Here is a 24,290-nt window from a genome sequence, read left to right as displayed (position 1 = left end):
ATCCTAAATACTCAAAGTGGAAAAAAACAAACAAAAACCAGAATATCTTTTCTTAAGATTAGAAAAGATTATGGAAGAAAGACTACAAAGAAATACTGGTTATGTTATCCAAAATATCAGTTACCAGATATATTTGGATTTATTTTAACCATCATTTTTTGTGCTCTCTGTCCCACTTTTTGTTTTGCTTCCCCCCTCCTTCTTTCTGGTCTTCCTTGGGGCTGAATAATTTGGATACTCAACATGATAACAATACCAACTGGCCCCTGGTTTATGTGCTCAAAATTCCTCTGTAATGCTGACAATATCTCAAAATAAAAGTTTTAATTAATTCTTGAAAGGCAATATTTGCATATAACACAGAACTCAAAAGGCTCAAAAAGAGCATTCAGCAAAATGTATGTCTCTATCCCACTCCTGCTTCTTAGCCATACTGTTACCTACTCTGGAGGTCAGTTTCTTGATTATTTTTCCAGATCTACTCCACTGCAAGCACTGGTGCATGCATGCACACACACACACACACACACACACACACACGATTTATAAATGAAAGACATTATAATTAAACATATGATTATTATATGATATTACTGATTATATATTAATAGGACATATCAGTGGGTATATAGGATTGAATATTATAATGTTTATAGTAATATATTATAATAAATTACAATGATATATACATATATGTATGTGTAGGTGTGTATACTCTGCCAATTACTCCTCTCAGTGGACCTTAGATTGCTTCCAACTGTTGGCAGATATTTATGTTGTTTCTGATCTTCTGTCATTACAATGTACTATGAATACTTCTACACATAAGTTATGTCAGCAATGGTTAACATTTTCTGTAGAACGAATTTCTAGAAGTGTGACTGCTTGGTCAAAAAAGAATTCCTTTCCAAATATCAAGAATTATTTTCCAAATATCAATTGATTATTAGCTTAGAGGTCTAAGCCAATTCTGTTGGGAAAATAAAGACACAGATGCTTATCAAAAGTATTAAGTTATTTCTAATCGCAATAAATGCCAACACAGATAAAAAATAAAACCTCCTGACACTCTGGATAAAGAGTCTGCTTGTAGTTGGGGGTGGGTACTGAAAGTATTTAGGTAATCATGTAATCAATATATATACACAACATAAGGTCTTTTCAAGGAGCTCAGGGATCTCGTATTTATATACCTTATGGTATATCAAAAAGTGAAGAAAGAAATGCTGGGCCAAGGACTAATACAGCAGGGGAAAAAAGCACAAAAAAATACTAACAGTGGAGAAAATAACTCATTTCTGCATTGAGAACCTTTTAGAAGTTTTGTTTTAAACAACTTTGGAGGGAAGAATTGACAACAACAAAGATAGAAAAAGGGGAAAAGACAGAAGACTGAATTTGGAAAACAGAAAAGGAAAACCAAGACACAGAGAACAGGTAGGCGAAGAATGGCGTGTGTGTCTTTGTCAATCCATATTTCCTCAGAGGTTTACATCTTGAAAAATCGGTTAATAAAAGCCACAGCAATTCTGGTCAATGTGAGAACGCTACAAGGTATGAAGAAAATATCTTTCCCTTTCAGGCATAAGCACTGACCTGTAACAGTTGTGTGGCAGTAGCTCTCTGCTCAGGATTCTTCACGAGGCACTTTTTAACAAAATCGGTGAAATCATCAGACCAAAGTTCTGGCTTCCTGAATGTTGGTGGTGGATTTGTGGGAATCATAAAAATAGCCTAGCAAAAATGAAATCGCCAAAAGAAATTAAGTAAGAATCACAAGAGCACACCAAAAAAACAAATCTCTCTATCTTTCTATCAGACCCTAAATCTGAAAAACAAATTTAAGCTGTTCTAGGATTTCCAGTAAGATTGCAATTCAGGAAGCAAGTCCATCTGCTACTAATGTAATCATTTCCCATTAAATTTCCTCTATTTGAATTGCAGCTCATTGAGCACATCATTCTTTATTTTATCTATTATTTTTAATCAGTCTCCAAAAAAGACTGCAATTCTAACCCTTTTACCAAATTAGGAACATTCTCTAATTAAACAGATATATTCCCTAATTTTGCTATTGCATGCCAGATTTACTTCCCATTTCAGTTTCATATAAGTATTCCTGCTCAAAATGGATAGCAGCAGTCCAATTTGTTTCTGCAATCCAGAATATATAAGTATAAATAAAATCTACCATGATTAGAAATAATACTAATAGAGCCAAGGAAACTTTTATTTCCTTTTCTAACTACATGAATCAGGATTCCAAATGAAAAGTATTAAAGGTAATATACCACTTAAATTTGTTATTAATGATATAATTTAGTATTAATAACTTAGAACTAATTAAATACATTCAGCAAGTTCAAATTCAAAAGTTTTAAAAAGCCTTCCTGCCATCCTTGTCCTCCTAGCTGTCCAGTCATCCTTTCTCAACCAAGAGAATTAATTCTTAATGTTCTTAGGAAATCACTGTATGTAATGAAATTACTTCTCTCTTGGAGCATCTATAATAGTTCCTGATAAAATACTATCACTACAACATCATTTTCTTTGAAAAGATATAAAAATGAAAATACAATAAAGTTAAAACAAATGTATCGAGCACTCAATAAACACTATTACCATTTTATTTTAATTTTTTTTTACATTATTTATTTTTGAGAGACAGAGAGAGACGGAGCACAAGTTGGGGAGAGGCAGAGAGAGAATGAGACACAAAATCCAAAGCAGGATTCAGGCTCTGAGCTGTCAGCATAGAGTCCAATGCGGGGCTCAAACCCACAAACCGTGAGATCATGACCTGAGCCGAAGTTGGACATTTAACTGACCGAGCCACCTAAGAGCCCCTGCTATTACCATTTTCATTTTCACATAATGTTATTAATAAACAAGAGGCAAACACAGCCATGACAAAAATTTTACAAAGTAAAATGAATTCAACTATAACTAACTGTAGTTTAACAAGTAAATTTATATAATTATACAGTCAACACAACAGGTGAGATGAGGAAAAAATGGCTTTTGGCAATCTTAATATATGCATATGCAACATACAAACATGTGCCCCTCAAAGATGTAGTTAGGGTGAAACATCCAAAAAACTCCCTTCTGGGCTGCAGAATTCTTGGACTTTCTAGAAGGGAGGTGTTTGTCTCTGTTCTATTCTCAGTTTTTTGCCTGGCTTTGGTGGTCTTCTCTCTTCATGTATAAACAAATTTCCTTACTGCATAAAGAAAATAAAAATGGCAATACTACAAACCACAGCAATACTCAGAAACCAGTTTTTTTTTTTTTTTACCACTGAAAGTAATCAAATTATGTTTAAAACTTCTGTTCATATATGGAGAAACCACAGCTGTAGAAAAAGTAACAAAGATAATATATTCTTGGGGATACCAGTTTTAATGTATTTTGTTGCTATAATAAAACTGTTCCACTCTCCACTGGAGTTATGAACTGTTCAAAGTCATTCACAAGTATCTTAAAATCATAGAATTTCCATAATAAAAGATATATGACAGATCATTTAGCTCAACGATTTAACAGAAAAGGAATCAAAAGGCCAGAGAGGCTAAGTGACTTAAAACCAAAATTTTAGACCCACAAAAGGCCTTTATTTAAAAGATTAGCAAAGTATTCTAATGCTTCTACTATATTTCAAGAAGCAGAAGGTGAAGTACAAAGCAAAGAGGGTTACTGAATCTAAACAAGCAGCTAGTAAGAGAACAGAGAAATGACAATTGATGATGTTTTCAACGTATTTGTCTTCACAGGCCCTCCTCTTCCAAGCGGAGAAGAAAGCATAAGCAAGTTTTAAGCCTTTACGATAAGGCAGTGGCAGAAATGACCTTAAAACTTACTACAATCACAAATGTGACCATCGATAAAGGTGAAGGTCATTCAATGAAAAATGAATGAGGGAAAGATCATTAAGTGGAGAAAATACAGTCTTTTCAATAAATGGTGCAACAAAAATGAATTTGGATTCTTATGTTGTACCATATACAAAAATTAACTGAAAATGGACCAGTGACCATAACAATAAGAGTTAAAACTATAAAACTTAGAGGAAAACGTTGGGGGAAAGCTTCAAGACATTGGATTTGGCAATAATGTCTTGGGTGTGACCCCCAAAATCTAGGCAACAAAAGAAAAAAAATAGGTAACTGGACTTCATCAAAATTTAAAACTTGTGCATCAAAGGACACTATCGATAAGATGAAAAGGCAACCGAAATGGGAGAAAATATTTGCAAGTCCTATGTGTGGTAGAGGTTTAATATCTAGGATGTATAAAGAACTCCTACAACTCAACAACCAACAACCCAACTCAAAAGACGGAGAAAGAACTCGAGTAGGTATTTCTTAAAAGAACATACAAATGGCCAGTAAGTACATGAAAAGGTACGCAACATAACTAATCGTTACAGAAATGTAAATCAAAACCACAATGAGATATGTCTCACATTCATTAGCATGGCTTTTATTAAAGAAAAAAAATCAGAAAATAACAAGTGGTGGCAAGGATGTGGAGCAGCTGGAATCCTCATGCCCTGCTGGTAGAGATGTAAAAATGGTGCAGCTGCTTGAAAAACAGTATGGCGATTCCTTGAAAAATCAAACATAAAGTTACCATATGATCCCCTAATTCTACTTCTGGGCATGTACCCAAAAGAAGTAAAGGCATCGAAGAGATATTTGTATACCCATATTCATAGACTCATTATTCACTGTGGCCAAAAGATGGAAGTGACCCAATTGTGCACTGACAGATGAACGGATAAAGAAAACATAGTGTTTACACTGTATACACACATACAATGGAATATTATTTCACCTTAAAAAGAAAATTTTGGGGGTGCCTGAGTGGCTCAGTTGGCTGAGTATCTGACTTTGGCTTAGGTCATGATCTCACGACTCATGGTTTCGAGCCCTACGTCAGGCTCTGCGCAGACAGCTCCGAGCCTGGAGCCTGCTTCGGATTCTGTGTTTCCCTCACTCTTTCTGCCCCTCCCCTGCTTGTACTCACTCTCTCTCTCTCTCTCAAAAATAAATAAACATTAAAAATTTTTTTTTTCTAAATGGTTAATTTTATGCTGTGTATATCTTACCACAAAGAAAAAATATGGATGAAGGAAAACATTAAGTAATAATCAAGTTCAGAAATATTTAAGTGCCTACTGCAGATGAAGCACGGTGTTAAGCATTAAATGGAGCTCAAAGAAGCAGCAGGAAATACCCTACCCTTAAGTCACTACCCTTAAGAAGCTTCTAACCTAGTCTGTCAATGAAAGCACAAACAATAAAAGAATTAAATAACAGTATAATAATAAAATAAATGATAACAAGGCATTTGGAACAGAGGTCATTCCCCTTAGTAGAAACAGTGTAAGGATAAGCAGGAGAGTAGAAACAGGCCATCAGGAGGAGCAGAGAACAACTGACTGCTTAGTAAGGTATAGGAAATAAGAAGATTAGAAGGGAAATGGAGAATATGGAGTTTGGTCAGCAAGAAAGTACACAACTGAAAAGAAATGTGTGTGTGTGTGTGTGTGTGTGTGTGTGTGTATTTGTTCTTGATTAGGTTGTTTATGACCCAAGAAGTAGATTAAACAAGAACAAAACCCCTGGAGACACTCTAAATATGGAATAGAAAAGGCAGTTAGGGGCTAGTACAGATGGCCCAACACGAATAATAAAGAGTTCAAACGAGGGTGGTTTCTACGGAAATGAAATGGAAGAAATGAGGTAGAGGAGATACTACAAAAGAGGAACCAAGAATATATCTTGCCAACATTGTGTGGGAGGGGTGGAAAAAAAGGAAGAATGAAAGATTACTCTAGAATTCAAGAAATTAAAAAAAACAATACCTTAATTGCAAGGCACTCAGGTATTCTAACAATTCACTACATCATTTTTTTGAAAGCCCTTAGAATATGCAGCAAGTTGCTACAGTGCGTTATCACCGGCTTCTAACTCGGAAAGTGATCCAAAGGACTTTCCATGGACAAAGCAGTGAAGATTCAATATCCAAGTCTGTTGATTCTAGGGTAAGAGTTAATCTCTTTTATTAGTCTATTCATCTTCTTTCAAAAGGGGAAAATCCTTTCATAGAAGAGAATATTCTTACACATCTCACATCATATCACACATATTTACATCTAACACAGTCCTTTCAAAAGCAGTACAGCCAGTTTTATGACACAATAAGCACGTCAAATGACATTTATCAAGTACTTTCTGTGTGTTCAAAACTACGTTCTAAATGAAGTTGCAGACTGATAGGCCAAAGGCCAAATAACATTAGTGGGCATATTTTGTTCAGTCACTATCAAGTTCACACTCCCAAAAGGTAAGAATCTGCTGGAATCAGGCTGATTTCACCCAGGATGTACGTTCTCCCTTGTACATGGGCCCCATTTAGTCTGGCTCAATTATCTACTTTACCTGATGGTTCTTTCAAGTATTTAACTTTGTGAGCCCTGCTATTACAGATTTTAAAATAAAACACATATCTCAAAGCCACAGAGCTCACAGTCAGCTTGTGGGGGGGGGGATTAACACGTGAAACAAATAGCAAACAATGGAGTGCTGGAAAATAAAGTTCTTCTGTAAATAACCTAATTCATCTCAGCTCCATAGCTGAAACGGAACCTAATCTGGCTTCAAGGATGGGCAAAATGGGGTTAATATCAGCTGCGGGAAAGGGCACACAAAACCACCTGCTACTTCAATTAAAGAATAAAAATAAATTTGAACTCTCATCTCTGCAAAACAGTTCAAAGCACCCACATAAGCCCTTATATACTGACCTCAAACTGCAGGTAAATGATACTAGATTGTCTAGATAAATGTTGTTCATCTGCACTTGTTACAAACTGATGGATAACAACTCAGTGATTTATGTTCTTGTAGCTAATGCTCTCCTTTGAACTTTGAGTCAATAAGTTGCAGTCTTATCTTCTGATAATCTTAACATATAAGGCTCACCTCAGCAGTAGCTATTAGAAACTCAAGGATAAAAAAAACTGAACCCTAACTCTTATTTACCCAGTACTATCATAAAGCAATCCTAAAAGGTTCACATTCTAGTCTCAAACAAGCACTGAACTGCATATAGTTCAAACAAGTAAGTCTCATTATATGGTCTACCAAAAGCAGAGACTCTGAAAGGCTCCAGGAAAACCACTATACCTTTTATTTCTATTTTTTTAGGTTAGATAATCAATAACAAATGGGCAGATTTTCTCACAGGCTTAACTTTGTTCAACTAATTTAACCTAATCATGAATCATAAAGGATCTTCTTAAGAATCCCTAGGTTTTGTATGAGCTAATTAGGTAATAGGCCCCTGCTGTAGAAAGTTTTAGCAATCAGTGGCTAGCCTTAGACTAACAATTCACTCCCTCCCTTGCCACCAACCAAATCGCATGGACACACTTTACAGCCATATAATTTATCTTATCTCTAACACCATTTTGATTGAAGAATGTTAGTACAATAAACAATATGATTTTCCTTGTATTTGTTGCTACACAGTGTGTTGCTTAACTACATATTGAACCTCTGGTTGAGTTTTTTAAAATTTATTTTTAACGTTTATTCATTTTTGAGACAGCCAGAAGGCACGAGCATGGGAGGGGCAGACAGAGAGGGAGACACAGAATCCTCAGCAGGCTCCAAGCTCTGAGTTCTCAGCGCAGAGCCTGATACAGGGCTAGAACCTACGAACTGTGAGATCACGACCTGAGCCAAACTCAGACGCTCAACCAACTGAGCCACCCAGGTGCCCCTGAACCTCTGATTACGTTTTAAAAAGAACTTTCCTGATCACAAATAGTCTAAAGAAGCCAAAAAATGTAAGTGCCTCAAAACAAATAATTCACTCCATGCTTGGAATTTCATGCCTTAGACTCCAGGAGCACCCACACGTGGAAAGAGCTGGAGCTGAGCAAGCACAATGCCTGCACTCTGCAATCTCAGTGGAGTGAGTCAACACATATGCCTGAAGCTAAGGTAGCTGGGTTTGTGAATATACAGAAGCAAGGACATGCCGGAATAACAAAGGAATCTGTGCCACTATTCAAGAACCTCAGGTATATGAGCAAAAGGTTATCTTCATAACAAATAAATGAGATAAGGAATGAGAAAGCATTTTATAAAACTTCAAAGAACTAAATAAACACAGCTGTTTATTTTTCTTGCTGGCAAACATACTCCATAGGCAGGAAGCTACTAAGTCAAATAAAAATATATAGCTTCTAAAAATGATATATAGGAATAATAATTTTTAAAAGACTACACAAATAAGATGGCAAACAACACAACAAAATGAAGCCAACACTGGATCTGGGTCAGAAAAACAGGCTTGAGCTCTCAATCGTCCTCTGGCTGATCGTGCAGCTTCAGTTTTTTCATTTAAGTGATGACATTGCACTACATGTTTTTCAGGGTCCTTTTTGGGTCTAAAAGACTCTAGCACTCTAACTGCCTAGCAATCAAGGAGTTAAAGCCTCACTAGCCAAGTAGTATTAAGAAAGGAGATGCAAGGCGGGGGGGTGGGGGGGTGGGGGGGGAAGGAGAAGGATAACAAAATGGTTATTAGATGTGAACACAAAAGTACAAATCTACATTTTTATTACCACTCCCTCAAATGCAATTTTGAAGCAGACAGAGAATACTAAAACCCAGAGTGAACCTTGCTATCAGGGTGCAGTTTCTACAGTAAGCACAGGGTTAAAGTATTGTGAGCCTGACCTCACAATTCACTCCAACTCCAACTGCAGGAACTTCAATACTCATTAATCTGTCCAATAAGGGCCATTTTGCCTGCCGAGGTACCAAATTAAGGGAAGGGATGCAGCTGATGTCCTGGCGGTACACAGTGACTAAGAGAACTGGCTCTAGAAGTCTGAGCCAGCCCTAGATAGCACTGGGTCGAACAGCACTACCACCATAAGCAGCTACATGACCTGTTTTACTTTTCTATGCCTATTTTCACATATTAAAAATGGGAATAATCGTACCTACCTTACAGAGCCGGTCTGAAGCTTGCATGGGTTAATACACGTAAAATACATGCAGCAGCACCGACCACATTGCAAATGCACAAAAATTAACCCCACCTTACCAAGGGGACCCGCAAGAGTAAACTACCTTATTCAAGGTCACACAGCTAGTCAACACTGGAACTCAGGTGTACCTGGCTCCTTGGCTACTTCACACCACCTCCAGATTTCTATTAAATTTCTGCCACAGATAATTCTACCATAAGAGCCCCCTAATGTATATGCAGTCTCCAAAAAAGAAAATGGAAAGCTATTTGTATAAAGATGGTTAGAATTCACTTTCTGTAACGGTGGAAAACTGCAAACAAAAAATACCAAACAATTAAGAAATGGATAAGTAAACTGCTAAGTATCAATAAAATGGAGAAACTTATTGCTATAAAAATAACAAATGGTGAATAAATAAACTGTGAAAATTTAAAAAAATAAAAAAAATAAAAAAATAACAAATGGTGAATCACAAAATCACAATGAAATATTTTGTTTTGTTTTTTAAGTGAAAATGAGAAAATAAAACAACAGTCTGTTGTTCTGAATGATTACCTTCAGTAATGACATGTGGCAATGTCACTAAAATGTAGCAATAAAGACTGAAAGATGGTACAGAATCTCAAAAATTCAAAATATCAATTCACAACAGCAACTGTCTACAAGAGTGCAAAAGACTCTTTTTACATTTTTTATTCTCAAGGCTACTCACTATATATATTAAACTTTTAAAAACTGTATTTGAGGGGCACCTGGGTGCTCACTCGGTCAAGCGTACAACTTAGGCTCAGGTCATGATCTTATGGTCTGTGAGTTCCAGCTCCGTGTTGGGCTCTGTGCTGACAGCACGGAGCCTGCGGCCTGCTTCAGATTCTGTGTCTCCCTCTCTCTGTCCCTACCCAACTCATGCTCTATCTCTCTCCCTCTCAAAAAGGAATAAACATGAAAAAAAAATAATTTAAAAAAAAACCACTTGTACATTCAATTGATCCAAGGCTTCATTTAGAACCACTGCTGAATTTATAGCCAACTGCAATCCGCTTCTATAACCACTGCACACAAACATAATTTAAATTCCAACACCTTTCATGGCTTCCATCTCTTGAGGTTGAAATATCATGTCCCTTTAATACAATGCAAAAGTATTCATAAAATATGGCTAAAGAAGAAATCAGAAGTGAATAAGAGCCAAAGTTAAGCAACTTTCTCAGCCTACTCTCTTTCCAAACTCCCAAATTAGAATTCCTATGTGTGACCAGTTCAACCAACTGCTTTGAGCACATAAAATGTATCCATACCTGCAATATAAGAATTTCTTAAAAAAAAAAAAAGGAATTTCTTCAAGAAGCTTAGAATTTAATGGGATAGAGAATGCACACCAGATCATTTCAATAAAATAGTGTAAGTACAAAAATATATGTGAACACTGGGCATTATGACTTGGTCCAAACTGAGGTTTAAAAAAAAAAATGAGACTTAAGCTGAATGCTAAAGAATGAGTTAATGAGTCATAGAAAAGAGAACAGTATGTTCAGGATGTGGGGTCTGAAGTGTCACCATGGGGTCTGTGAGGGAAAGTAACCTGTTTCGTGCATGGGGCAGGGAAATTACAAGGTGAGCCTGAAACATCTTACTGGCCCTTAGAGAAAGGAACCAACGACCAACTGAGTCATGTCAAAAGAAGTTCAGAACATTGAGAGGTTAGCTCCACCCATAAAAGATTCAAATTTACTTGACCTGAAGTAAGGACCAGTAACAGTATTTTTTTTTCTTTTTCTTTTTTTTTTGGTCTCCCAAGCAATTCTAATGTGTAGTCAACACTGAGAACACCGTTCTAGGACATATAATATAAGGCAAGTATTATCACTCCATGTGCCTCCATTTCAGTACCTCCCATATTTTAACCAGTACTCTGGTTAGTTATAAACTCATTCTAAATGCCCTGGATAACATGGAAACTGCTTAAAAGCATAGATACAGTGCCTCAAGTTTTGTATCCCCACAGTATCAGGCATAGTCACTTCTGCAAAGTAAAACCGAAATTTATATTGGAAGTGTTGATATAAAGACTTCCAGTTAAATATGGTTATTTGAACATGCTGATTTACCTCAACTCCATCCCAAAGGAAAGTCCTTACTGAAGGACACTAAGAACTAAAAAAAAAAAAAAAAAATTTGAAAAACAACAGTAGCAGTTCTACCCCTGAATGGCTATATGGCTTAGGCTCAAACCTTAGGTCTTCACCATAAAATAGAAGTAACAGCAGTGCCATTTTATTATTTTTAAAGCCCATCCAACTTAATTCACTAGTTATTATATAACAGCTTAACTGAGACACAATTCACATATGTGATCTATGTGATCTGGTCCTCTGCCACCTCTCTGACCTCATCTCCTACTTCTCTCCCTTTCCTGGCCAATTCCAGACATATAAACCTCCACCTCTTTCCTTAAACACCAAACATACTGCCACATCAATTTCCTCTGGCTAGAACACTCTCACCATAAATCTGCATGTCCCATTTACTAACCTCCTTTAGGTCTCTACTAAAGGTCACCTTATCAGCCCTATCTTGACCATCATATATATAGTATCACAAACACCCCTGTCATTCTGTATCCCTCTTATCTTGTTTTATTCTTCTTGTAGAGCAGCACCTGTATATGACTATATGTTACAGTTTTTGAGAAGAATTTGTCTCTGTCCACTACAACATAAACACTTGAAAAGCTGGAACTTTGTTTCATTCACTGCTATATTCCAATGCCTAAAACAGTGTCAGAGCAGGCAGTCAATAAATGAGATGAATTAATATGTAACAAACTCAGTCTCTCTCAGCTTCACTGAGATTTTTTTTATTTCCAAAAAGCAGGATTTAGACGTAATGACCCCTAAGACACCTGCACAGCTTTAAAGTCTACAAATCTAGCAAAGAGACAGAACTAGAGAGCTAATGGTAATGTATAAAAATGTAAGCTGGCCTTCTAAGAAGGAAGACTTGACAATAAATGATTAACTACCAAAAGAATAAAGTATATATGAGAGGTACCTCCAAATAAACATGTGAAAGACTTTATAATAAAACTATATAATTAAGCACAGAGAACAAGACTATCTTGCCAAGATTTGCTATCATTGGCAAAAATCCATATTAAACTCAGCTTCCCCAATTCCAGATACAAATGGAATTGTGAATTTGGCAACTCACTGGAGAGAAAGACTGAAGTACAATCTGGGTTCACATTAAAGTTACCTCATTCTTCTCAACTTAGATCTGACCCAGAGGAAAATTTTTAACAGATTGTGTTGGACTAGTGCCATACTATACTCAGTAAAGTTCAAAATTAGCATTTTAGACACTAACCTAAAGGATTTGTATTTTGTTTCCCAAAAACTAAATTCGGCTAAAAATGTAATATGATGAATTATGAATATAAATGGATTATTTAAAGAAACACGTTGTCAAAGAAAAAGCAAATTATAACACCAGTCCCTCCCTCTTTTGATTTCATTCATGCAGTGTCTCACCCAGGTCTGAACACATGGTAGCACTCAAGCTGATAAGAGAGAGATAATTCTCTTCTTTCCTCTCAAAGTTTATTCAGATTTAGTGATATACAATATATACATGTCCACCTCAAACTTCCTAGTTATCAAAAAATGCAAATAAAAATTATGTACTTCCACTTTTTATATATATACATTAAGCATTTATTTTATTACCTCCTATGTCACAAAGCATGTATTCTAGGTAGACAATGAAGTCACAAGATAAAAGTTACCCATGCTGCTCTCAATAAATTTATAATCTGGTGAAAAAGTCAGACAAAATACAATAGAGTGTGATAAATTCTATGATTTGAGGGTATACAGGGTGCAAAGGAAGGAAGCTCAGAGGAAGGGTTCCCAGGTTAGACTGTAGAAGAGAAATGGGAGAAAATACAGGTAAAGAGAAGTAACACTGAGTAGAGAGCAGCAGTAAGAATTTAAAATATCTGAAAATAATAGTATGGCTAAAGGAAAGTAGATATCATGTAAATAAAGATGTAGGCAGAGCCCAAGGCTTTGTATAACACCCTTAGGAGTTTGGCTCCTAACCTAGAGTCAAATGAAAGAAACTGCTTTTTAATGGGAGAATTTTAAGTAAGGGAGTAATATGATCTGTGTTTCATTTGGGAATGATCAATCTAGCAGTATCACGAAGAACACTTTGAAAAGGGGGGTGAAACCAAACACTAGGAGACTATAATAGAAATCCAGAAGAAAAATTATGAGGTCTGAAATGAAAAAAATAGAGATGGAAAGAAGGGGATATATTCAAGACATATTAAGGAAGTAATATGGGCGGAAATTGGTGAATAATGAGAACTTGAATTAGCTTCATGGCTAAATAGGAGGAGCTAAATAGTAAGGAAAGGAATCACAGAAAAATTAGAAGGCAGCATCAACAGGCCTTGGTGATTGACCAATGGTGGGAGACTGGACAGATGAAGTACACTCTCCAGATTTTCAACGTGAAAACTGATTTGATGGGAGTGCCATTAACCAAGATAGAAAATACAATGCTAAAACCAGGCTGATGAGAAAACAGTAAAAAGAGATTTGGAGATATTGGATTTGAAGCATCTCTTGACAGTATAGAAAAGATGATCTAAGTAGGTTTTTAGAAATGAGTCTAGAGCTCGAGACGGGGAAAAAAAAGCCAGGAGATGGAGATACTCTAGAAATCAAAAGAGGAAAGAGATTTAAGGAAGAGAAAATGGCTACCAATGCCAAATAGAAGTAAAAGTTTGTGAACAATTTTAGTAGAATTGTGGGGGGAAAACAGCCAAAGTCTGTTCAGGGGTCAATGGCAGGGAAGTGAGGAAACTGAGGCAGCATGGGTTTTCATATGTGGCTCTGATAGGAAGGAGTGAGACAGAGCAGCAAACTGAGAATAGTATGAGCCCAAAGAAAATTTGTTTCTTCCTTAAAATGAGAAGAACCTGAGCCTGTAAAGTTCTGTAACAGAAAGGAGATGAGTGATGGGTGAAAGAGGGAAGCCAAGAGTGGAAGGAGCATGCCCTTCTACTAAAACCAGGAAAGACAGAAACAAGCCCTTAACAGTTCAGGCACTTAAATGACCACTTAAGCAAATTAATTTTTTTAATAATGAATATCCTGCAAGCTTAGGCTATTTAGCACTATTTTTTAAACAATTCTGTTGGGTAAATTTTGATACATTTACATATTATATATAGTAATACTGTTGTTAATATTATATCTACTCTATATAGACAGTGTGCATGGCAATGTACTAAGTGGCTTCACAAAAATTATTTCTCTTAGTCCTCACCAAAACTCAATGAAGGATTATTATTCCATTTCATACATCAGAAAACTGAGGCATAGGGAGGTTAAATAACTTGCCCTTGAATACTCAGCAAATAAAGGACAGCACTGGAAAATGAACCCAGACACTGTAGCCCAAAGCCAATGTTCTTAACCAACAAGTTATACTGCCTCTACAAACAAATACTTTTGGTTCATGAAATTAATCTGAAGGCAACATATTTTCCATCAGGAAATATTTCTGATTTTAGAATAGAAGAAAACTGGGTTTACTGATCAAAAACTTGCTAAACTGCACTTAATATATTAAATTTTAAAAACCTAGAGAAATAACAGTATATTATTAAAAACATCACAAAATACAGTTTTCTCTTATGTATGTATGTATATATGGATATGTATGTGTGTGTGTGTGTGTATGTGTGTGTGTGTGTATCAGTGGTTCTTAAATTTGACCATGCATCAGAATTCCTTGGAGGGCTTACTAAAATGCAGACTGCTGAACCCTACCAAAGAGTTCCAGATTCAATACGCCTGATAAAGGACCCAAGAATCTGTATTTCTAACAAATGTTCAGAAGATATTAATGCTATTGCTCTAGGGACCACACTTTGAGAATTACTACCTTATTATAGTAACTCTATATAAAAGTTAAGTAACATGAATGTAAAAACACCTGGCAGATGGCAGACAATAAGTAGTATCTGCAATTATTATTAATAATAGCAAATATGATGACCATTACTATTATCTGCATAGTTACTTAGACTTTTAATCAATTTTTATTCAAAAAAATACAAAATTAACATATCCTTTTATGATCACAATACTCTGACTGCCAACTTTATGTACCTCTGGTGTCTTTGTGTCTTTATGTACCTCTGGTGCTAGCATACTGCTAGCAAAACAGCCTTTCTAAAATGTAAATCTGCACATCAACTCATACTTCAAACCAATCTTTCCCTATTACTTGCAAAACAAACTACAGTCTTCTTGGCATGGCTAAGAGATAGATCTCTTTACCCATGAGCTATCATGTAATTACTCATCTTTCAGTGTGATTATGGAACATTTCCTATTCTTTGAAAGGTTCCCTAATATGACTCTCTCAATAAAGCCATACATTCCTTTCATGATTCCAAAGTACCTCTAAAATAATAAGAGAACAACAATGATATTATCAATCAACATTGTGGGGTATCTCCCAAGGGTTTTACATGAACTATTTTACTTAATCCTCATAACAACTCAGGATAATGACTATAATTATCCTCATTTATAGATGGAAAAAAATGAGATATGGAGAAAACAAATTTGCCCTAGGTGATAAAACTAGCGAGGAGAAAAGTCAGGATTCTACCACTGCAATTAAGCTATACCAACAACTGTCAGATTTCTTAGTACTTGAGTATTGTTTAGATTATAGATTTTTGTAAATATTAATCTCAGTAATTTCCTTATTCATTTTTACATTATTTAACTAATATTTACTACCTTTTATATGCCAGGCATTGTGTTAGGCAATGAGAAACATGAGATTAAAAAAAGGAAAACCTAGTGCCGGTTCCCTGAGACATGCAATATAGTGGGGAAGCCATACATTAAAAGAAAAAAAAATCACATAAATATTTCCATAAATAAACGTTAAAGACAAAAAGGACAAGGTTCTCTTCGATTAAAATAGGAAGATCTAACCTATAGATAGCTATTGACCCTTACCTTCACAGTGTCCTAATACAAGGGTATAAGTTATGCAAAATATAACTCTCAGAATGCCAAATAACTACATTTTAAAATGACACTTTCAAAATCAAATTAAGTGATTTAATTATAAGATCAAAGTCATGTAGTTAAAATTTTAAACATATTATTAAAAATGACATTTAAATTCTTTGGCTCTTTGTTCTTTTGGCAAATGTAGCTATTGCCTCTCTGAAACAGAATGTAATAAATATAAAAACCTACAAAAAACTAGTAAACTGGCATTTGAAGGGGCCTTGCAAATATTAGTCATGATAAAGGTAAAATAACATGCCAAGTTCCTGACAATCGTAGTTGTGCAAAAAAAGAACTTCCGTTTTGGACAATGCTAACTTTCTTAAGATTAAAGAGGAGTTAGATCCATGACTTAATATACTTCCATTTGTAAGATTTAAAAAAAATCAAAAAAAATTCCTTCATAGTAAGTTTCAAAGGGAAAACCAGTATTCTTTTATAGGAGGAAAATGCCTAAAAGTCCAAATACTGATCTCACAAAAAGACATGAAAGGTAAAATCAAGTATGAACCAGGTCTGGATCCCCATATCTTCAGTTTCTATTTATCAAACAGAAAAATCTTTCCAACTTTCTCCTTTCCTGTATAAGACCAAAACTATGCGATATTCTGTTTGTATTACAATTACACTAATTCAATGCAGGTCACTTGCTTTTTACTGAGTCCAGATGACATTCAGTAAACTAAACATGGGCCAATTAGTTTTAAAAAAGAGAAAAAAAGAAAAGAAGAAAGAAAGAAAGAAAGAAGTGCATTCTGATTGCCTTTGGGTAGGTCATACAGTGGCTACAGAACATCATGGCCTGAACTTCATTTTGGCTAACACCAACCATACGCTAACATTAAGGACTAGCATTTTTCATTCCTTTCAGATTTCTCACATTTGGAAATTCTAATTTAAATGCATACTCCGGTGGAAGTGAGGACAGCAGTGCAGCACAATACCGGTTCTCCCTTCCTGAAACTCAAATGTCTTGTTTTGGAGCTACTAAGGGGGAATGTGCATATTGTCTAAAAACATCTGATTCCTTTATTTCAATTGTTTTTTTTTTTTTTTACTTATCACAGTTATAAATGAGTAAATAACACTGCTGAGTTAGCTGACACACACAAAAAAAGACGCTCTATGGCTATGAACTTTCAACATCAGTATTGTAGTCTATAATCAACCTACACCACCATGTAATTAGACACATGACAAACTGGGTAACAGGAACAAATATTCGTAACTAAAGAAACAATAATTTTCTTAATACCTCATCAGGAGCTGGCACTCAACATTTTTTTATAGTCTATTGTGTAAAGAGAGATGGTTTACCATTCCTTGTAAACTCTGCTCACTAATGTATACCTTGCTTAAAAAATAAAAAAATCTTTCAAAGGTTGTAATATAAATTAAACTTCACAAAAAATCATAATTTGAAATCAGAATGAGCTCCTACAAAAAACTGCATTAATTAATTCTTCACTACATTTACCCTTTATTAATTGCCTGAATTTTAATTTAAAAACCACTCATCATTATCACAAAAATATCAATCTCCAAATGTTTAAATTAGCCTGATTTTTTAAAAATTTGTTATTTATTTTTAGCTGTTTTTTAACTTGTATAAATTTAACTGGAGAATATTATGTTCCTGCAAGTGTTCATGAATAGAAAGATACAGTAACGGAGATGGAAATTATTTACTCTGAAAATCCTGACTGCATGACTGTTAAATCACTTACATACGGCCAAATGATCTACAAGGAAGCAGGGAGGTCCTGAAATTGTGTACTCATATCCATTTTCAACTACTGCACAGGTGACACAATCAATCAAGTCATTACTGAAATAGAATGGGAATAGAAGGCACTTGGTGAGTAAAGGTGACTTCTTTAAACAATAGGTAAAATGAAAAAAAGAGACTATCACTATCTCAAATTAAAAAGTAGCCATCAACTATAGATCAAAGAGTATATTCCATCTCTGTGGTGTTCAGTAATGTATGTCCAACTTTGGACACTATATTATATTCAATATCTACACTAGTACAGAAAAAAATATGCATAAAATAATTCAGTAATGACAAATCCCCTGATAATAAAGTTTCTCTTAACAAAGTCGATATTCTCTGCAGAGAATCAGCAGAGGCCATAACCTGCAGAGGTTAGCTGATGATTAAGGAGGAAGGAACAATGGCACCATTTCTAGCACAGAATTCAAAAGGCAACCAAGGGACCAAGCCCACCCCAAGGGAAGAGCTGAGCCAAGTGATGCATGCTTAGTTGGTAGAGAAGAAATGTGTGCCCCATGTATGGGTTAGTGGAGTGGGGCCCATCCAGTCCAACTGAAGAAGATCCAAAAGCCCAATCTAACCTACTTAGAAAAGCATGAGAAAGGAAGGACAATAAAAAAGAAATTTATATCCCACAACCTATCTGTGAAGTTTCTATCTTGTTACCACCCTTGACAACAGAATATACACTATCAGAAATTTCCTCAACATAAGTGCTTCCTATTCTAAAGAAATGCAATTTTAAGTGACCTGGAGCATAAAGATGAAAACAAAATAGGCCAAAATGTTTACTCATTCACTTTGTATCCGTTAAGTCAACTCTGTATTGTTATCCACACACCCCAAAATACAATATATCTATGAGCAACCCTAGATTACATAAACTTTCCTAATGTGGAATTCACCATGAACCAAATTCCTAAATGCTTTTTATATCCACTGTGTTAATCCATGTCTCCAACCAGGGCAGACCTCCCTGCCTATTCTCATTCATTGGTGAGGGTGGGAGAATATTCAAATTTAACATAACATTTAATTTCATCTTCTTGGACTCAACCTACTGCTTGATCCTGCAAGATTTTTCTATATCCTGACTGTGCCATTTGATAAAACTATCCCTCTATCCTTCCTTTCTTCTTTACACCTACAAGTATGAAAAACATGCTTTCTTTTTTTAAAAAAAAAATTTATTCATTTTGAGAGAGACAGAGAGCAGGGGAAGAGCAGAGAGAGAGAGGGAGACAGAGAATCCCAAGTAGGATCCAAGCTGTCAGCACAGAGCTGGATGCGAGGCTTGAACCTCATGACCTGAACTGAAATTGAGTCAGACGCTTAACTGACTGACCCACCCAGGTGCCCTTAAGTCATTTACAGAAGAATGCTTAACGTCTCAGAGAAACACTTCATGTATCTGCTTACAACATCTGACAGAAAGATTTCATAAAAAGGGAAATTATAAACTAAACTAGGAAAACCAGGTATATTCTGGCACTGGGGCAAGAGAATAGTGGTTCTCACAGGAGTAGCAGCAGACATCCATGATGGCTGTTCACACTAAGAAGATAATCAAGAGACAAGGAATGGAGGAGAATAACACCAGCAAAGAGAGAGGCAGTAATGAGTTTAGAATGTGAGAACAGCCCAATTTAAGTATTTCTAAATAGAAAACCAGAATGCATAAGCTGGGCAAGACACACATATTATCAAACTAAGCATTTTAAACTTTATCAAATAGCCAAAAGAGTTGAACACAGAGCACAGAAGACATAGGAGAAACTGTCAGTTTCACTCAAATATTTATAGAACAGTCCTTGCTCATCATTAAATCAATAAGCACTAGTCCCCCAAACTTAAAAATAACATACAATGAAATGCTGGTTATGTAAAAATCTTATTTAAAATGGTAATTATATTTTTAGAAAAGAGCAAATGTTTTAAATATTAAAAAACTGGGGCGCCTGGGTGGCGCAGTCGGTTAAGCGTCCGACCTCAGCCAGGTCACGATCTCGCGGTCCGTGAGTTCGAGCCCCGCGTCGGGCTCTGGGCTGATGGCTCAGAGCCTGGAGCCTGCTTCCGATTCTGTGTCTCCCTCTTTCTCTGCACCTCCCCTGTTCATGCTCTGTCTCTCTCTGTCCCAAAAATAAATAAACGTTGAAAAAAAAAAATTTAAAAAAAAAAAAAATAAATAAATAAATATTAAAAAACTAACAATAGATTAAAGATTTATGGTCTAAAATCTATCGTTTATTATGAGAAAGGGTTACTGTATAAAAATCTATGCATAGAGCTATAAAAATGCAATAGTTAAACTAGCCTAAAGAAACAATGTTCTAAAAATCACAATGGAGTTATTAATCCTCCTAAAATCAATTTTTATTTAAATTCTAGTCGGTTAACATTTACTATAATATTAGTTTCAGGAGTAGAATTTAGTGATTCATCACTTGCATATAACACCCAGTACTCAACCCAACAAGTACCCTGCTTAATGCCCATCAGCCATTTAGCCTACCCCCCACCCCGCCCACCACCCCTCCAGCAACTCTGTTTGTTCTCTATAGTTAAGAGTTTTTATTTGCTTCTCTCTTTCTTTTCCCTTCCCGTATGTTCACCCGTTTCATTTCTCAAATTCTACATATGAGTGAAATCATATAGTATTTGTCTTTCTCCTTATTTCACTGAGCATAATATACCCTAGCCTCATCCACACCATTGCAAATGGCAAGATTTCATTCTTTTTGATGGCTGAGTAATATTCCATTATATATATAATATTACAAATTATATATTCCATTATATATGCAATATATACATGTATCACAGCTTCTTTATGTGTGTGTGTGTGTGTGTGTGTGTGTGTGTGTGTGTATACACACCTCACATCTTCTTTATCCATTCATCAGTCAATGGACATTTGGGCTCTTTCCATAATTTGGCTATTGTTGATAATGCTGCTATAAACATCTGGTGCATGTGTCCCTTTGAATCAGTATATTTGTATCCTTTGGGGAAATACCTAATATTGCAATTCTAGGTCATAGGATAGTTCTATTTTTAAGTTTTTGAGAACCCTCCATACTGTCTTCCACAATGCTTACACCAGTTTTCATTCCCACCAACAGTGCAAAAGAGTTCCCCTTTCTTTGCATCCTTGCCAATATCTGTTCTTTCCTGTATTGTTAATTTTAGCCATTCTGACAGGTGGTACCTCATTATGGTTTTGATTTGTATTTCCCTAATGATGAGTGATGTTGAGCATCTTTTCATGTGTCTGTTAGCCATCTGGATGTCTTCTTTGGAAAAATATCTACTCATGTCTTCTACCCAGATCTTAACTGGATTATCTGGTTTTGGGTGTTGAGTTTGGTAAGTTCTTTATAGATTTTGGACACTAACCCTTGATCAGATATGTCGTTTGCAAATATCTTCTCCCATTCCATAGGTTGCCTTTTAGTTTGATTGTTTCCTTAACTGTGCAGAAGCTTTTTATCTTGATGAAGTCTTAATAGTTCATTTTTGCTTGTTTCTCTTGCTTCTGGAGACATGTCTAGTAAGAAGCTGCTATGGCAGAGGTCAAAAGATTGTTGCTTGTGTTCTCCTCTAGGATTCTGATGGTTTCCTGTCTCACACTTAGGTCTTTCATCCATTATTTATTTTTGGGTATGGTATAAGAAAGTGGTCCAGTTTTCATTCTTCTACATGTTTCTGTACAGTTAAAAAAATTTTTTTAGTGTTTATTTTTGAGAGAGAGAGAGAGAGAGAGAGAGAGAGAGAGAGAGAGAGAGAAAGCATGAGCAGGGGAGGGCAGAAAGAGAGGGAGATACAGAATCTGAAGTAAGCTCCAGGCTCTGAGCTGTCCACACAGAGCCCGACACAGGGCTCAAACTCACAAACCATGAGATCATGACCTGAGCTGAAGTTGGTCACTCAACCAACTTAGCCACCCAGGCACCCCTGTTGCTGTCCAGTTTTAGATGGGGTTTTAAAATATAACACTTTAATTGCCTCAGTTTCAAAGTTAAAATTTGCTTTTCCTAAATTTAAACAGAAAATCTTAACTCCTACATAATAAACTTCCATGTTTACTACTTTCAATCAGCTGCATGACTGCTGATGTTTGGAGGGGGAAATCCGCTTTTGTGCTCCTTCATTTGCTTTTCAAAACCAAATGGTATATAATGGTTCTTTATGCTTTTATAACTAGGTTTGATCTAAGGTCACTGGTATCTTTGATATTTTTTTAAGCACTTTTCCATGTTAACTAAAGCTTTATCAACTTTCCATAGCAAGAGATAAAGTAAGATTTGTATTTCTTGAATTTCCAAACTTTGATTTCTGATTTTAGAAGAGAAAGAATGCTCCCAGCTGATGGTTTTTAAGCTTCAAAAATTCTTAACAATTTTCCCTCTTTCAAATTTTCCTATGTTTTACATATTCCTTTTATTCAAAACTGCGGCAAGGTTTCAAGGAAGGTATTTATCTATAATCTAGTTCTATAATCTAGTGAAAAAAATGTGTTATAAAAAACATAATATTTAATGATGTACTAATTGAAGCTTCTAGTACATTAATTTCAACAAATTTGGAATTATTCCCAACCTATTTTATAATACTATGTTTTGTATAAAATATTACCTTTGACATTTTTATTATTGCCAATAAATAACATTGTAATTAACAACTTATTATTAAAGTGTCAAATAAAAAACCCAAAAGCACCTCCTTGAAAGGAATATTCTAATGTAATTTACTTCAGATAATTATTCTTGGTTAACTGCTCATGTTTCCCTCAATAAATACAGTATACCTAACAAATTCCTATATATAGTATTAAATACTATCAAGTTTTTAAATATTTTTATTGTCAGAAAGAAAACACATGTATTCAAGTAAAGTTTATAAAATCTATTTTCGAGCTCATTGCATAAACATGAAACAGAAAGGATAATCAGACTACTGACCAATCTTAAATATTTAAGAGCAACACGATAAATTCAGTTATATGACTTTCCTAATACATTTCCTAATTTCCTTCACTTACTACTTTAACTTTGTAGTTTACAAGTCATAAATTTCCCAGCACTATACTTTCTCACAGGAGGATTTCCCTTATACAAATTGACACAAAATGTTTAATTATTGCTTCATAATACACTGGTTATTGAATTTATAAAATATTTAGGTCATGTATTTTCATTTTTCTCTCCCACTAATTGACTTTTGACCACTTCACTGTTTATTAAGCTAAAGATCCAAATTTGGCTAAGTTTTTGCCTTTTAAACCAAGAGCTAAGGTGTCAGATGACTGCAAGTTCTGTTGGAGCTTAGTGACGAGTTTAATCATCAGTTCTACACCACTTTGTCAAAACTGACCCAGTCTAATACCAGAAGAATATTCTTATATATGAAAAGTTCTACCTTTGGTACAGAAGATTTATTCATTCAACAAGAATCTATTAAGTACCTACTATGTGTCAAGCACTGTTCTGGTGCTTAACATACAGTAATGAATGAAAGAAATAAAAAATTCCTGTTCCCATGGAGCTTTCATTAGGTGGCAACAGACAGTACTGATTTATCGTCTCTGGGCTTCACGCCAAGAATACAAAGATGAAAACCCTGCCCCTTCCTTAAAGAACATTTAATCTAATTATGGCAGCAACAACAAATCCTCAATACAACTGATCATATACACAAACTAAAACGGTAAAATACACAAACATAAATGGTAGCAAAAGCATCACCAAGTGCCATAGGAATAGAGAGGAAAGCACCCCTGTGCAGATGTTACTAGGTACATTACCACAAAGACGGCAATTCTCTCTGCTTATGTTAACCAAATATAAGCATTCCATCTTGAGAATAGGAATCCCCAGGACAAAAATAAAATTTTACATCTAACTCTATGATATCTCTTCTAGTGGTTAATCAAGGTGTTACCTTATCTGACCTTCACAATCTGTGGCCCATCAGCATCTTCAATGGTAAATGACAAGGGTGGGAAAATTCAAATATCTCTATTTTGCCAACTGTTAGTAGCCTCTTGTCTCTCAGGAGGACAACTGAAACAATTCTGTAAAATTTCTAGATTACCTGGGCCTCAATAGCCCATACATCATCCTTATCTCTTATTCATATGAAGACATTAGCTATCACTTACTAAGTGCCTCTACTGGGAGAGGAACTGTGTACACCTGTAGATCTTTTACATATATTATTTCTAAGGTCTACCTCTTTGGAGGGTAGGTATTTATATTCCCCTATTTTGTACATAAGAAAACTGAGGGTCAGAGAGATCGTGTAATTTTCCCAAGATGGTACAGAATTGGGCTGGAATATAAACCAAATC

General features: G+C 35.4%; 1 protein-coding gene across 1 annotated transcript in view; it reads right to left on the bottom strand.

The window, feature by feature from the left end:
• Window positions 1–24,290, bottom strand: part of STK3 (serine/threonine kinase 3) — a 291,291-nt gene that overhangs the window by 143,604 nt on the left and 123,397 nt on the right. The window contains 1 exon segment of the mRNA XM_047088960.1: window positions 1,597–1,734. Coding sequence (XP_046944916.1) covers window positions 1,597–1,734 — 138 coding nt within the window.

This window comes from Lynx rufus, unplaced genomic scaffold (genome assembly GCF_022079265.1).
Source record: "Lynx rufus isolate CCGP_SWC_20201006 ecotype Redwood Valley unplaced genomic scaffold, mLynRuf1.p SCAF_26, whole genome shotgun sequence".
Lineage (NCBI taxonomy): Eukaryota > Metazoa > Chordata > Mammalia > Carnivora > Felidae > Lynx > Lynx rufus.
Note: the sequence above shows the minus strand (reverse complement) of the source record. Positions and strands in the feature narration are given on the sequence as shown.